At 38.6% G+C, this 14,775-nt stretch overlaps 1 protein-coding gene across 1 annotated transcript; it reads right to left on the minus strand.

Moving 5' to 3' along the window:
* Positions 1-329: 329 nt before the first annotated feature.
* LOC150094005 (calsequestrin-1-like) lies at positions 330-9,653 on the minus strand. Its single transcript, XM_090412670.1, has 12 exons — positions 9,312-9,653; positions 7,975-8,059; positions 5,359-5,462; positions 4,593-4,698; positions 3,711-3,784; positions 3,539-3,625; positions 1,949-2,041; positions 1,697-1,870; positions 1,539-1,613; positions 1,061-1,193; positions 590-892; positions 330-504 (listed from the first exon to the last, which is right to left on the minus strand). Exons 1-12 carry the CDS (start codon positions 9,543-9,545, stop codon positions 455-457), a joined length of 1,518 nt encoding a protein of 505 aa, XP_090268796.1. The 5' UTR covers positions 9,546-9,653; the 3' UTR covers positions 330-454.
* Positions 9,654-14,775: the final 5,122 nt, after the last annotated feature.

Genomic DNA, 14,775 nt, shown 5'->3' on the forward strand with positions numbered 1-14,775 from the left:
ATACAACTGGAGGTTGTATGAGGGAATCTATTTCACGTAAACTTCAGCTTGGTCCAACATGACAGATATTAAGGCAACATGCTCCCTAACTCAAGAGCAAAAAAAAAAAAAAGAGTTTTGTACTGACGCATTACGAAATCAAGGAATTATACTAAAGACATCTAGAGGATATTGACTAGTCATTTTCTACTCGAAAGGTTTAGAGTATCCTTTGAGGGTACTTCAAGTATCGCTAGAAGCTACATTGGCTATCTAAATCTTTTAACTAAACCCAAACTACTTTTCTTTTAGTCAAGCATTTTCGTTTCAGTGAAGCAACACACACCATGAAGTATATAATAACGGTTTATTTATAAAACAAAACGATGTTACAAAACGGTTTAACAATGAAAAGTTATATTAGTCCTAGAATTAAAAAACAATTAAGTCTGGCAGATGTCATGTTTACAGAATCTCACAGCTCAACTTTCTCTGGTGGAATTTGAGTAGTCGTAGGAGGAACTGCTGCAAGAGAAGAAAATTTGTTTCAGCAAACAATTCAAGTTTTAGAGGAAGTTGAGTAAAATTTATATTAAAATCTGAAGCTTACCGATCATAATGGTGGCGGGTAGGGAGGTTATTGTAGGATTTTCTTGGTCGCCTGTCATTTCGCATACCCACTGTCCATCATCTCTACCTTTCTGGACCATGGTCATTTTGAGACTGCAGTCTCCAGCAAGAGTGTCGCCTCGCCATGAGTACTGAGGGTATCGAGCCAAGTTAAATCCGATGTTTCGTCCATCCTTCAACCACAAGCAGTCTCCCACGGGATGTTCTATTACGCATTCCAAGGTCACATCTGCACCTTCAGCTACAATTACAGACACTGGTGAGCTGACGAATGATTGTACGCCTACAAAAGTATAAATTTGAAAATAATGGAGCGTTATTTGGACCCTGGAGTGTTCAGATGCTACAATTTCTTTGTAGGTTAAAATGCAGAAGGTGGATGGTCAATTTTTTGAGATTAAGATGCTGTACTAGGTCTCATTTGAACTATTAGATGGCGCCACATACTTACCCATTTTTACAGGTAAAATGCTCCTATTCAGCACGGACGTCATCCAGCTCAGTAGTAACTGCCTGTTCATTTCATCTGCTAGTTTGTCAGCTGTTGTATTTAAGAGGGTTGTATCGAACCATGCACTTTGTTTCTGGAAACAAAAATGAAGCATTTTAACTAAAAATCTGGTTTATGATAGGTCACAACCACTAAACCATCTGATTTAAAGTAACGATAGAATTAGATTTTAGCAAAAAAGTAAAATTCGCTGTTATCTAAACATAACACCGCAGTACGACATTGAGCTATAGGGTCCTCAAATGTCACTATTGACGTCAGATAACCTGCGCGTTGCTTAGCAACCAGTAGCAGCTTCCGTTGCTATGTTAGTCGGATGAAGTGCGCTATTAGATTCACATACTGGAAATAACGTTGTTAGAAGAACCGAACACCGGTTGAAACAGGTATAGGTAGAGTAGGTTTAAGTATTACTTACGTTAGTGATATTGACCATTCCAAATGCAGGTAACCTATGGGGGATTCCGAAGGTTGTTTCTAGCTCATCCATCATCTGAAAAAATAAATATTTGTTACACAGCAGTCGAAACAAAATTTCATAAACAATGTTAGACGAAGTACTTTCTTTATACTTACTATGTGGACTGTTGGGAATATTTCCGGTTCGATCCAGATAATGTTCAGTTTCTGGAATTCTGTGTTATTGGTTTGATTTCGAACCAGTTTTGTAAGGAGATGAAAGAAATAGCCACCAAGAGATGAGGACTGTTCACCAATTGCTAGAAGAGTCACCCGGTTTGGATCTAGGAGCTGCAAAGATTAAATGAGTAGTTAAGTAGTGAATCATTCGAGTTAAGAAATTTGAAGTTGTATTGGAAGATTTCTCACCTGTGGATCGTGCATGTTGTGGTCTGTCAGTTTTGTAAGAACGACTCCTTTGTTAGTATCGACAAAAGCCTGGATTTGGACAGCAGTAGCTGGCTGTAAAAAAAGTAAAGATTTCACTTGATATTGCAAGTATTTCAATGGCAAAGATTGAAAACAGTAATACTATTAAATATTGAAATATCTAAATTATACGTTAGTTGACAAAGCAACTATTACAGCTTAGACAGGATGCGGTTTGACGTTAAAATGAAAGTTTAATTGAGCCCACCTGATTTAATAAGAGATCTGGTTGCAGTACGTATTATGCTGTGCTAACTATGTATAATTTGAGAGTCAGGAGGTTTTACTTTAAACTATAAAGTAAAAAAATCGGATATTGATACCACAATGGAGCAGAGATGTTTTTTTGGTAGTGGACGCTACCAGTTATATTCCTATACTTCAGGAGGGTATAGTATGGATCGGCATTTTCCTTTGTCATCGCCGAGGGAGTGTATTTAAACAAAGAGTTATCGCACGAATAAGATTTGTTCGGTTGGAATTTGGAGGATAGATACTACCTATTTGGGATAGGTAATTTAACCGACATGGCTGAAAGGCAAGTTTATATTCATTAAGACCTTTACAATTTAGACATGAACCGCATCTTCGAATTTGAAGATTAGCATACTGAAAGATTTCAGCTTTAAAATTTGTGCTGATTCAAGATGAGCAGTTTTGAGCTATTCGTTTGTTATACCTAAATTGTACGCCAAGTTGAAAAACTAAGGGTATATAGCGGCATTGTAAGCACTACCGAGTTCTAAATATGGAACTTTTTAATGAGAACCCGGATCTAAAGCTAGTTTTTAAGCAGGTAGAAAGTAATTTTGATTTTAGTAGAAACTGATGGTTAGTTCAATGAAGGAAGTAGCCTCATTGCGTTTTAGATAGTTTAATTGATTACTGATCTTGCTGGAAATTGTTTTCTCCAAGGTGCTACTTAATTTGTCAAACGGTTTTACTGAAGCCAAAATATTGGCTTTCACACTAAATACGTCCTTAAGATGGATAACTTAACACCTTAGAAGTTGAGTAAATTGTTTCAAACAAAGTACGATGGAAAAATATTGGACTGCAGTCGAATAAAGCATTTAATATCTCCACGTGAAATGCCCAAGCCAGGGATGTTAAGTACAGATCCTTTGACGAATCTACCAGGAAAGGAATTTATATTGACAGTATACAATGAAATTTTCTGGCTTAGCAAGCCAGCCCGATTTCTTTTTTGCTATCCTATATTGAATGATATATAGGATCACATGGCAGCATTGGCGCAGTAATGTGTTTCAAATTCATTAGGTCTAAGTTTATTGGCTAATATAGTATTAGAGTTAAATTTAAGTCAAATATTGACAAGAATCGTCGGCCAGGGCATTATTTGCTGAGCAAAGGTGAATCTGGGCACCGAATCAAATTCAAGTATTTGCATTAAAATTTGAATTGTCATTAGGCTACTAGTCAACCCTGCTGTTGAGCAAGACAAAAAAAAGGAACGAAGTATGTATTTCATTAGTTTTAGGATAGATCTCGTGAAAGTTTCATACTTACGTTTACTGGACAAGGTATAGGGAGTTTCTCGTGCGGCCTGACTTGGAAAATTTGGCCCACGGTGGTCAGTTTCAGGTGTTTGGCAACCTGAAATATAGGAAGTAGAGTTAAATGAGTATACGTTTTGCCAGATCTGATAATAAAAAACTGGTAATTACTCATTAATACTTACTGTTCGATCATAGACTACGTAGAAAGGTACGGAAGGACTCAAGGCGGCGGCAGCTTCTTCGAAGGCCAGATGATCTGAAAAAAAAAAAAGTCGATATGATCAATGTGGTTTCCACACAAGTGGAATGTTTAGTTTAATGGAGGATTAAGGTGATAGACAAAATTCATTAGCAATGAATGTTAGAATTTCCGTTCACGCACTAGTGGGAGAGTGGAACATATCCTGAAGTACACGTAACAGCCTTCTATAATAGTCATCGATTTAACTTGGGCAGAGTGGAGTTGGCCACTGCATTTTCGCGCTGAATTGATTAGGAAACCTCAGCCGAGCTGAGCACATTCTTTGCTTTAGGTTCAATAAACTAAACGAGGCCCTTGGCTCATGATACTAAGCGTCAAGATTCGGCTTCGTTGCAGTTTCATAGATGTTTAAGATTTTAAACAATCCACATTACGTGGAAGCTTGGCGTTTTGTTAAATGCCACGGCTTTGCGTTAGGTCAAGTTGAAATTAAGCCCGAAGTAGGCAAGGTTGATTTTTCTAGATTTAAGCCTTCGAACCATCAAGATAATTGCTGAGAGATAACGTTAATTAGTATCAGTCTGGACTTAAGTACGCCTCATATGACAAGGAGTTATCACAACTGATTGCAGAGCATCGACTTCCGGTTATTAATTCGAATTTTAAGACATTTTGCGCTTTTCAGTTTATTAAACTGAAGTCTAGGTTTGGATATCGAAAGCAAGAAATTCTAAACGGAGTTAAAATGATCTTAATTTCCGGTTATAAAACTTAATGTTTCTGCAAGTAGTGAGAATTGACCAATTTAGGCGTTACTGCTGGAATATTAGTTCAGATCCGAGAAATAGTTGACGTTGCTTACCTGGAGTTCCTTGCATGAAGAATCCAACAACTTTAGGCTGTGCGACTGCATCGAAAGCTATTTTATCTATCTTTCCAGTGATTACTGTCACTTGAGTGCTGTTCACCTAGCAAGAACAAGTTGTATAGGTTTAGCTACATTTTAGAATAATGTTAAATTCTCTACCAGAACTGCAAAATAAGTTGCAAGATGTAATAATCTAGCTTAAGCTATTTGAAAGGTCGCTTATACCTAGATTGAAAATTCAGAAGATAATTAAAAATTTTTTTTTCAATCCGAAGCACTGAACTTCGGATTGAAAAACTTTTTAAATACATAAACTATTTACATTATAAAATAGCAGATAACCGTTCTATAAAAATTTAAGCTAGAAAGTTGGGAGATGTTACACCCGTCAGTGGACGAAACTAGTATTTCGCTCTAGTTGAGAATTTAGGATTTGCTATGATCGCGATTAGGTACTTCAGAAGTCTTGAAACTAATTAGTTTCAAAAAGCTACAATTAAATTAATTTTTGTTCAAACTTGGAAGTCACTACGCAACATATGATTCTAGAATTTACGAGAAAGCCCTACATAATTCAATCTGACGGCTAAGACTATTTCCACTGCCGATTTGTTTACATAGGCAGAAATAAAGAAACAAGCAATTTAGCTTTTAGTACTTATTCAAGTCAGGAGCTAATATTACAATAACTAGTATTCAGTGTATGACGAATTTTTTTATACGTAGTTATTTTGATGGAGTGAACTGTTCATTTACTTACCTTAAGCAGAAAGCTTAGTAGTGCCGGTGCTGCCCTCTTGCCATAGTAGGTAAACTTTTTGCCGCTTCTGTACACGAAGATATCTCCAGCTTTAGGAGAGGTTTCTGAAAAAGTTTTTGGATTCGGTAAGAGTCCACGTTTGAAATTCATAACTAGATAGGTCTACGGAAGCTAGAGTTTTGCATTCTTATTTTAAGTTTTAACTACAAAAAGTTTAGTTAAGTTCTGTAACGCTGCTTAGGAGCAGAGTATACTGTTTCAATAAATTAACGTGCAGAAAGTTTATACTTCACTAATTGATTTGGTAAAAGTGTATAATACAAGATGAAAACAAATTAGTTCAATTCAATAACAAATGACTGTCGAAATATGGTTCCCCTTACAATGTTCCGTTGCTATTTATCAGTGTCGAGCTCAGTTAGCAAATTTAATTGCTACGTCTAGAAGATTTTTTTTAGGAGTTTAAGCAGCAACTACTCTACCTAGACCATTCTCTACAGGATTCAGGTGAGACCTACCCAGCCATTTCATACGCATGAAATTGGTCTACGAACTTCAGTATCATGCAGGACAGAGGTTTCCTTATCGTACCCACATACAGGGGGTTCAAGACGTCATCTAAGTATGCAGTAATAATCGTTCCGGTAGGAAGCAGATAGGATAGTTATCTCGTTAGGTTGACGCATAGATCCGACTACACTACCTCCGCCATTAGTATTCCTTGTTCTCCACAAACAAGATATGCTCTGATAGAGCATGGAGGAAAGTTATCCTTTTGTGGAAGGGACAACTATGGGTGATAGTTTGAGACATTTCACTGGGTGGCTGCATTCACCTTACTAGTGAAAGCATAAATGTTACAGCTTTCCCAGACTAGATCTTGTTCTGAATCCTTGAGTGCGATAGGAAAAAATTTATCCTAAAAGATAAGCTCTTGGACCGTTACCTTTAAGAGAATGGTATGTATCGACTGGCCAGACCTTAATCCTCAATGATATCTGATGCTCCAGGTCGATGTATTGCTGTTGAATCCTTCTCCGAATCGAAGGAACTTGATAGGAAGGTTCATCACCACTTTATCTCCTAGGATATAAAGTGCACGAAACATCGTTGTGAAGAGCAACGAAGTTCCTTAAATTTGTCTTCATGTACCAATGTTACTCAGCTGAATTATTCAGCTGTTTTAAGAGTATTTTTATGCATTGCTATTTATAAAATTCCTATTTATAAAAAATAGGAATTTTTTATTCGTATTTTTTATTTCCTATTCATAAAAAATTCGTTCGAGTATATTTGACAGGGAAATTATGCACTTCCTTACACCGAAAAGGAACTGGGCAGAGATTAACAAGTGCTCAAAATATTTGAAATTTTTTTTGTATTATTAATTCTAAAACAGAATTAATAAACAGGAATATTTATGTTGGCCAAACAGGCAAGGTATCCGCTCTTGAATCTTTTTCCCGGTGGGAGAAGTCGGAAGCTTGAGAAGTAAAGCATGAATTAAGAAATTCAGAGCTCCCATAGGTTTAACTTTAATGGACGCTAAACTTCCTATGACGAGTGAAAATTCACTAGCTAGTACATCTCCATATTGCAGATGGCCGAAACATTTCCCTGATTCAGGCAGGCTTTAGAATTTTTAAAGCCTAATCATCTGCATGCTTTGAACTTTAGCAAAAAACAGTCCGTTAGCGCTAATCGGAACTAAAAAAAGTGGGCGGATTAGTTTCCTTCTACACAAGATTGGCCCAAGCTTTAGCTGAGTGAAAGGAGTTTATTAAATGAATAACTGACACCAGTTGACTTACATTAAGTTTCGAGAAGGAATACGAGTTGTCTTCCATTTAAAAATCAGACTTGGCAAAGCTGCCACATATTGGCAACTGATCTATTGTAGTGAGTCTGTTCTATATTTAAGATTACTTTTACTATTGAACGAGCAAAAGCCAAATTCATAAGTCGGCATTTTAGAAATTAATCCCAATTAAATCTACGAGTGAAATTGCGTTGGTAGCTCAGGTTTTTAGCTAAAAACTCTTTTGGAGCTAGTTCACGAAATTTTTCGTAAAGTTAGAAACCAAGGTCTAAGACGAAAGTGCAGTCTTAAACTGACAGCAAGTTGAGGAAATTTCACTTTTAATTATCAAATTAAAACAGTTGTAGTTTGTAAGTGAAGTTTCCTAAACTTGCTGTCAGTTTAAGACTGCACTTTCGTCCTAGACCTTGACACTGATCTATTTAAAGAGCTGGGCGCAGTATAGTAACTAACTTTGGGGAACAAGGTTTTCATTGAAGAAAATGCTACGGGATGTACTCCGTAGCAGGTCATTATTTCTCAAACGATCGATTTGCTACAGGAATCGGTATGAGCGAGATGGTATTAAGTAATGGCACTGGAACTCGTTGGTCAGGCTAACTAGCACATTTAACTTATTCATAGACTAATTCAGGGTCATATTTACGATAAGGATCATGAGTTTTATGATGAGTGGCTATTTTAGTGCCAATGCGATGAAAAACCAAATCGAGTCATTTCTGTAGTCTCAAAATTGAGAGATTTAACTTTATTATGCTCGCCGAAGTTCTATAGCATTTGTAGAAGAAAATTCTCACCTGTCGAACCTTGTGCAATGGGATAATCTTCAGGAAGGGCTTCACATACGGCAATGTTTTTCTTACGGAGTATTTGAGCCGTAACCTGGGAAAGAAAAAACAGTATGTTAAACTCATAGCAATTTCAAATTTACTTGATGAGAAACAAGAGCACGCGGTAATCAGCCCTGCAGATATTACGTCATTCCAAGGAATCCGGAAGTTGCACCGGGAAAAGTGCTCTGCATGCTACATGTAAAATAGCGACGAAGGGAGCTTAGTATGCTGCATTTCCAATTTAAATCAAGTGACGCATTACTTTCACGCTTCATTTAGGATTTAGTTTATTAATGCTTAGCAGTAAATTTAACGCACTTGATAGGATCTTTTCGTGGAGTATCGAAAATGCATGATGAATTTTAAAATATGATTTCTATATAAGTATTCAGTCAATACCAACATTCAGAACTGATAAATTTTTCGGGGGGGGGGGAGAAGGGAAGAAGTGTATCTTGTGACACACGAATGCCACAGGTAACTAATAAGCTATGAGCGCCTAGAAAGGTGAAGACGCATGCAGTAATTATTAAGCACGCCCACCGCGATGGGATTGGGAAAGAAAAAACGATAGCTGCTGTATATCGTAGAAATTACTTGACTTCGAGTATTAGGCAATTGTTCGCCTGTAACGTCTTCAAGGGATTTAAAGTCTTCTGCCATCTCATGATCGGGGTCCCTTTGGTTTATATTTCTAGGCAATAATATTTGGACCGTCTGTCCTCATTCACTCTTTCTACGTAGTTTTTCCACTTTCTATAGTTTGATATCTTCTGTTATGCCAATTGTAGCAATTAGCTTAACTTAAATAAAATTTGCGAGGTGTGAAGTGTCACAAATCCGCTTCTGTTTACATCTTAAAAAAAAAAGAAAAACATTTAGATATAATGAGAATAAAATTGTCAAGTTTGTTGAAGCCAATTGCAACTGTTTTAGATTTACGTTTCGTCTCAAGTGTGATTTAACATGCGTTAGGTACTTTTAAAATGAAGCTTATTCCTTTATATTCAAGTGATTTGAAACTAAACGAAAAAAAATTGAGACCATCACGAAATAGCAATAAAAAATTGGTTTTAAAACTTGCAATTAGGAGAAATTGTTTTGCTGCAATCAAACTGAAACAAACCAAGTTTGCTGTTCGGAAAGAGCCACGAAGATTGAGTGAAATTGTCCATCTGGAAGGATTACAAAGTTTTACATTAATGCCTCACGCGGCACTTGAGAGTGGAGGTCAAGAAGATACTAAGTTTAGTTGTTTGAACAGCAATAGCATTAAATAGAATTAAGACATTTATTCTTACCTCTGGAAGAAGATCAGATGAAGAAGGGCATGACTGGGACTGCGCTGCTGATCCACTAACGAAAAACACTACAGCTATTTCCGATGTCGTTACGAAAGTAGTGTAATTTTCTGCAGTTAAACGACGTATCCTATGAACCCCGTCATGCTTAGGAATCTGTAGGAACGCTGATAAATCAGCCGAACAGAGAGCGAATAAAAGAACGCACACACTCGCCTGAATTGCCTTCATCATTACGAACAGTACTTTCTCTACTGACAACTTCTTCTTCTTTCTTGGGCCTATTTATTTCTCGGCAAGAAAATGACGGTACTATTTGTCACAGACACGTGGGTCTAACCCTTGACCCCGATTCGCAGTTTGAAAAGTTCAGATAGAGACGTTGTTATGACAACGATCGATAGTAAGATATCCCGCGTAATTGTTCGCTACTGATTTGGAAATGATTATTTATTTAATTTTTTTTTTTTATTAGGAAATATCTATGAACTAGAGTGGAAGGAAAGTACAGTAACTGGAACCGGAAATGACATAAACATAGTGATAGCAAAAGCAGGAAACCTGTGTGGCAACAAGATGCAGTTGCCTAATAATAATTGCAAAAAAAAAAAATCTTTAGTTAGTGAAGGCATTAACTTTGTAACCAATTGAACAAATAAGCATTTTAACGTAATGCAAATATTTATTTTATTTTAATGCCATGTTAACTTAGCGAAATTTACTTTATTTACTTCAGCTAATTTGGGTTTTGATTTCTATCGAACTGTTAGTTTTTTTTTTTTTTTTTATTTTGTAAACACCGCCACTTTTGCAAAATGAACTGTTCCGGTTGCGTCATTCAAAGCTCGCGTCTTAGTTGATATGTTGGAGTGATGGGGGGGGGGGATATATTTCTATGCATAATTTATCTTGCATGTTGTTAGCTTTCGATGAAAAAATAAAAAACGACATAGAGCACTGCAATTAAAAGAAAATAAAAATTCTTTATAGTTTAATTACATATTAGAATCACAGATATCTGGAAGTGTCATATGATAATATCCAAAATTAATTTCAAAAGTTGCTTAGGGCTAAAAGCCTGCTTCCTTTGGAGAACAAAAAGTCACTGATTTCTATTATTATGTAGGACGCAGGACATATATGGCGCAGAGGGTGAAGCTTGACGCTTTTCATATTCCCTGTTGTCTGTTTCGGGAGCAGTGATGGGGGTTTGTGAGCTATTTTAGCTCGCCCTGAGTGGGCAGAATATTTATGTCCCGATGGATCTGGGCGTTCCTGATGAACCACGGGGCGTCCAGTATCATTCGCAGGCACTTGTTCTGAAGTCTTTGTAGCTTGAGCATGTTTGTCTTGGAGGTATGGCTCCAGGCTGGGGAGGCGTATATAACTGTGGGACGGATCACTGTCTTGTACAGTAGAATTTTGTTTCTTGAGTTTAGTTTGCTGTGTTTGTTGATCAAGAGATATAGCTGGGCGATAACTTTTGAAGCTTTGGTGCATGTGCTCTTGATGTGGCTGTTGAAGCATAATCGCTTATCGAGAAGTATTCCGAGGTATTTGGCTTCAGTTTTCCAGGGAATTTTAGAGTTGAACAGGGTGATGTCTCCTTTGAGGGATGCTCGTCTTCTTGTGAAGAGTATCGTTTTGCTTTTCTGGGGGTTTAATTGTAGTCGCCAGTCTTTGAAACCATTTTTCTAGATTCAGGATGGTGTCTTGTAGTATTTTGGTAACGAGATGTGGTTGGCGGGATCTGGCTAGTATAGCCGTGTCATCTGCATAAAGGGCGATGGTGGATCTGAGAGGATTTTGAGGGATGTCTGCCATATAGATGTTGAACAGGATCGGGGCTAGCAGTGATCCTTGAGGAACTCCAGCGAGGATTTTCCGTTGGGTTGAGACTGTTTCATTGATTTTGGATTGCATCCTCCTGTTGGAGAGGTATGATTTGATCAGGTGTATCATGTTTAGTGGAAGGTTAGCGATGATGTTTGTAGAGGAGGCCTTGGTGCCAGATCTTATCGAAGGCCTTTGAGATGTCTAGGAAGACGGCTCCAGTGTGTTGATTCCAATTAAATCCTGTGGTGATGTATTCTACCAGTCTATGGATCTGTTGGATGGTGCTGTGATTTTGACGGAAGCCAAATTGTTCTTATGGAATGATATTTAGTTGGTTGACATGATTTTGGAGTCTGATGAGGATGATTTTCTCAGCTATTTTCCCTAAGTTGGATAGCAGGCTGATGGGACGGCAATTTTCAGGTAGGTGTGGGTCTTTGCCTGGTTTGTGAATTGGGATGATGTCAGCTATTTTCCATGACTGGGGGAAGTGCTGCCATTTGAGGATGGCGTTTATGATGTTTACCAGATGTGCTATGGCTTTGCGCGGTAGTGCCTTGATGACTTTGTTAGTGATGCCCTCAGGACCTGGGAATTTTTTGATCTTGAGATGGCTGATGATGCCGATTATTTCGGTAGGTGAGGTAGGCATTGTAAGGCTTGGATACATCGGGACGATTTACTGTGAACCTGACTTTACGATGGATCTTGTATACATGACTGATGTTTAGGTTCTCATATGCCGGACTGTATTGTTTCTCTAGGTTTCTTGCTATGGCTTCGGCTTTGTCAGCATCTGTGTATGCAAGGTGCTGTTCTGCTTGCAGAGGGGGAGGGATTTGCGCTTGTTCCTGAGGCTGTTTAGAAATTTCCATATGGAATGATCTGCTGTGGAGATGGAGGTGAGTTTGTTGTCCCATTGTTGATTCCTGTGGTTCTGGAGAGTTTCTCGGACAGATATGTTTAATCTGTTGAGGGCTGTTTTGTCCTGGGGAGCACGAGTTTTGTGACATCTTTTTCTTTGTCTGTTTTTTTTTTTCCTTATTAAGTCCATGATTTCTTCTGGGAGACGGTTTTGTTTGTGGGTAATCGTGGATACTGTGGATGCGGTTATGACTTTATTGATTTGATTGGTGAGGTTCTTTATTGCCGTGTCTATTTCTTCCTTGGCTTTTATATGAGGGAACCGGACCAATGTGTTCTGGTAGCATTTTCCTACGTTTCTCCCAGACAATGGAGGTGTGTGTGTGTGTGTGGGGGGGGGTTACTGGTCTTTGTTTCCTAAGTGAAGTAGGATTGGGTTGTGGTCTGATGATAATTCGTTCAGTGCTTGAATGCTGTGCTGGTATTTGATATTGTGTAGGATGGCGATGTCTAGGATGTCGGCTGTGCCAGTTGGGCTGTGGTGGGTTGGTTCCATGGGTCCTGTTACGACAGCGTTGTTTAATCCTGTGTAGCTGAAGAGGATACGGCCATTTTATTTGTGGTTCTGCTGTTCCAGGAGGGATGTTTGGAGTTTAAGTCCCCATCGACGATGATGGATTCATTTATGCTCAGTACGGCATCCAAGTCAGAAAATAGCAGGGTCTTAGCGGGGGAGTTGTAGGCGGCGTAGATTTTAAATCTTCCAGTTGAGTTTGTGTGGACTTCGATACTGGTGAGTTCTAGGTTGGAGGTTGGGGAGGTGAGTATTCCATTGTGCCTGATGCAATTCCTGATAAATATGGCTGTACCACCGCCTCTGTAGTCCAGTCAGTCATTTCTATATAGTGTGTAGCCTCTCAGTTTTGGATTGTCTGCAGGTCTTAGATGAGTTTCATAAATTAGCATGATGTCAGGGTTGAAGCTCCAGTGTCTTTTTTTTTTAGGCCATTGGTGTTCCAAGCGGCGATCTGTAGTGAGTCTGGGAGTAATCTAGTTTTATTCATTAACAAGCATTGATAAGATGGTTTGAGTTTCTTTTAGAAATCTTTTTGTGGAGTTTGGTGAAGGGTTTGACTTACTGAAGTCTTGAAGCATGTTTTCCAATGAGGCTGTGATGACTGTTGTCATGTTTGGAAGAATTTGGTCCTGCTGGATATCTTTGGATGAGCTGGCTACTTCGGCGTATGTCCTGCTTCGACGGCGGCTTTCCAAACTGTTGGTATTTTCCATTTGTGAGAGCTGGTATTTTGTTGTCTTTTGTTGGGTGTCAGGCAACTGGGGAGCCGTGGACTCTGGTGCCTGTGGGCAGGGTTGAGAGATCTGTTTCCTTTTGTTGTCTGTTTTATTCTTAGGGTAGTGACTGCAGCCTCTGTAGTTTTCAGGGTGGGGCCCCCTGCAGTTCGTGCATTTGGCTGGTGAGGTCCTGGGTTTTGAGCAGGTTGCTGTGGAGTGGTTTTGCCCACATTTGAGGCATTTGTAGTCTGCTCTGCAGAGTTTCTGTGCGTGTCCGTACTTCTGACATCTGTGGCATTGGCCCGACGAGGCTCTTTTCCTTAATGGCTCAGTTGTGATTTTCAGACCACAGATTGTTGTTATGTTGTATATGTTCTTGTGTGTGTTGAGTATCTCTACGAGTACTAGGGGCATTGGACTCTTGTCGGCCCGTAGCATTCTGCTGACTATGACAGGTGGGAGATCGTGGAGGCAGAGGTCTTCAGTTAGTTTATCTGTGCAGATGTTTTCTGTTACTCCTGAGTACAACTTTTAGGTTTTTATCCGACTTCAGTGAGTAAGCATGATATTTAATATCTACCTCATCCATGGTTTTTGTGAGGAGTCTGTAGTCGCCTACTGTGGCAGGCTGGATTTTAACTCCGTCGTCAACGTTTTTTGCCCATGAATAGGCAATTTGGTGGTTTTGCATAATAGGCCTGAGGACATCGTTCTTTTTCTCGTAGTACAATTGGAGGAACTTTTTCATTGTTGGGTGTGGAACTTTTTCATTGTCCTCGTTTATCTGAGTCTCCGCTGTTTTTTGGCTTTTTTCGAGCGTGAGTTTCAGTATCGTCTTTTGGTGTGGGAGCAGAGATTATCAGGTTCATCTTCCCTTCTTCCCCTGGTGTTGAGTTGTCCCCTTCTGTGGAGTCATCTGTCGCTGAATATAGGTTTAGAAACCCTGGCCACCCTACCTCAAATTTCTTCAACAGGTTTTTGAGGAGGTCGAGCTCCAGCTTCTTATCCAGAGATTAGACAAAGTCGTCGGGACTTAAACTCTTCATGTTTAAAAGTATTCAAATATGCTTACCTGAGAAATATTCATAATGGCGAAGAGAACGGACAAAGGCCGGAAAATTGCATCAAAAGTCAAAGTCTTACCTTGTATTCCGCTAGCAAAGAAGATTTACAAAATCTAAAACTCACTAATCACCACTGAAATCAAAAACATTCTTCGCAACAACAACCATCATGCCGGTATTCATCTTCCACCATCTTGATCCCCCAAACTGTTATCATTCCTATTATTATGTCATCACTTATAATATGTATATAGTACACTTATGTAGTACATATAAGGGTAATTATTAAAGGGTTTGGACTTTATTTATGGAATAAATTTCTTTTGCTTTTTTGCTAGTTACTTTGGAAGTAACAATTTTTTTTCCCTTCGTTTTTTTCACTTTTTTGTCGAAAAATCTTTTGCTGT

Source organism: Typopeltis vanoorti, chromosome 23, assembly GCF_054136105.1.
Source record: "Typopeltis vanoorti isolate ZY-2024b chromosome 23, IOZ_Tvanoo_1.0, whole genome shotgun sequence".
Classification (NCBI taxonomy): domain Eukaryota; kingdom Metazoa; phylum Arthropoda; class Arachnida; order Uropygi; family Thelyphonidae; genus Typopeltis; species Typopeltis vanoorti.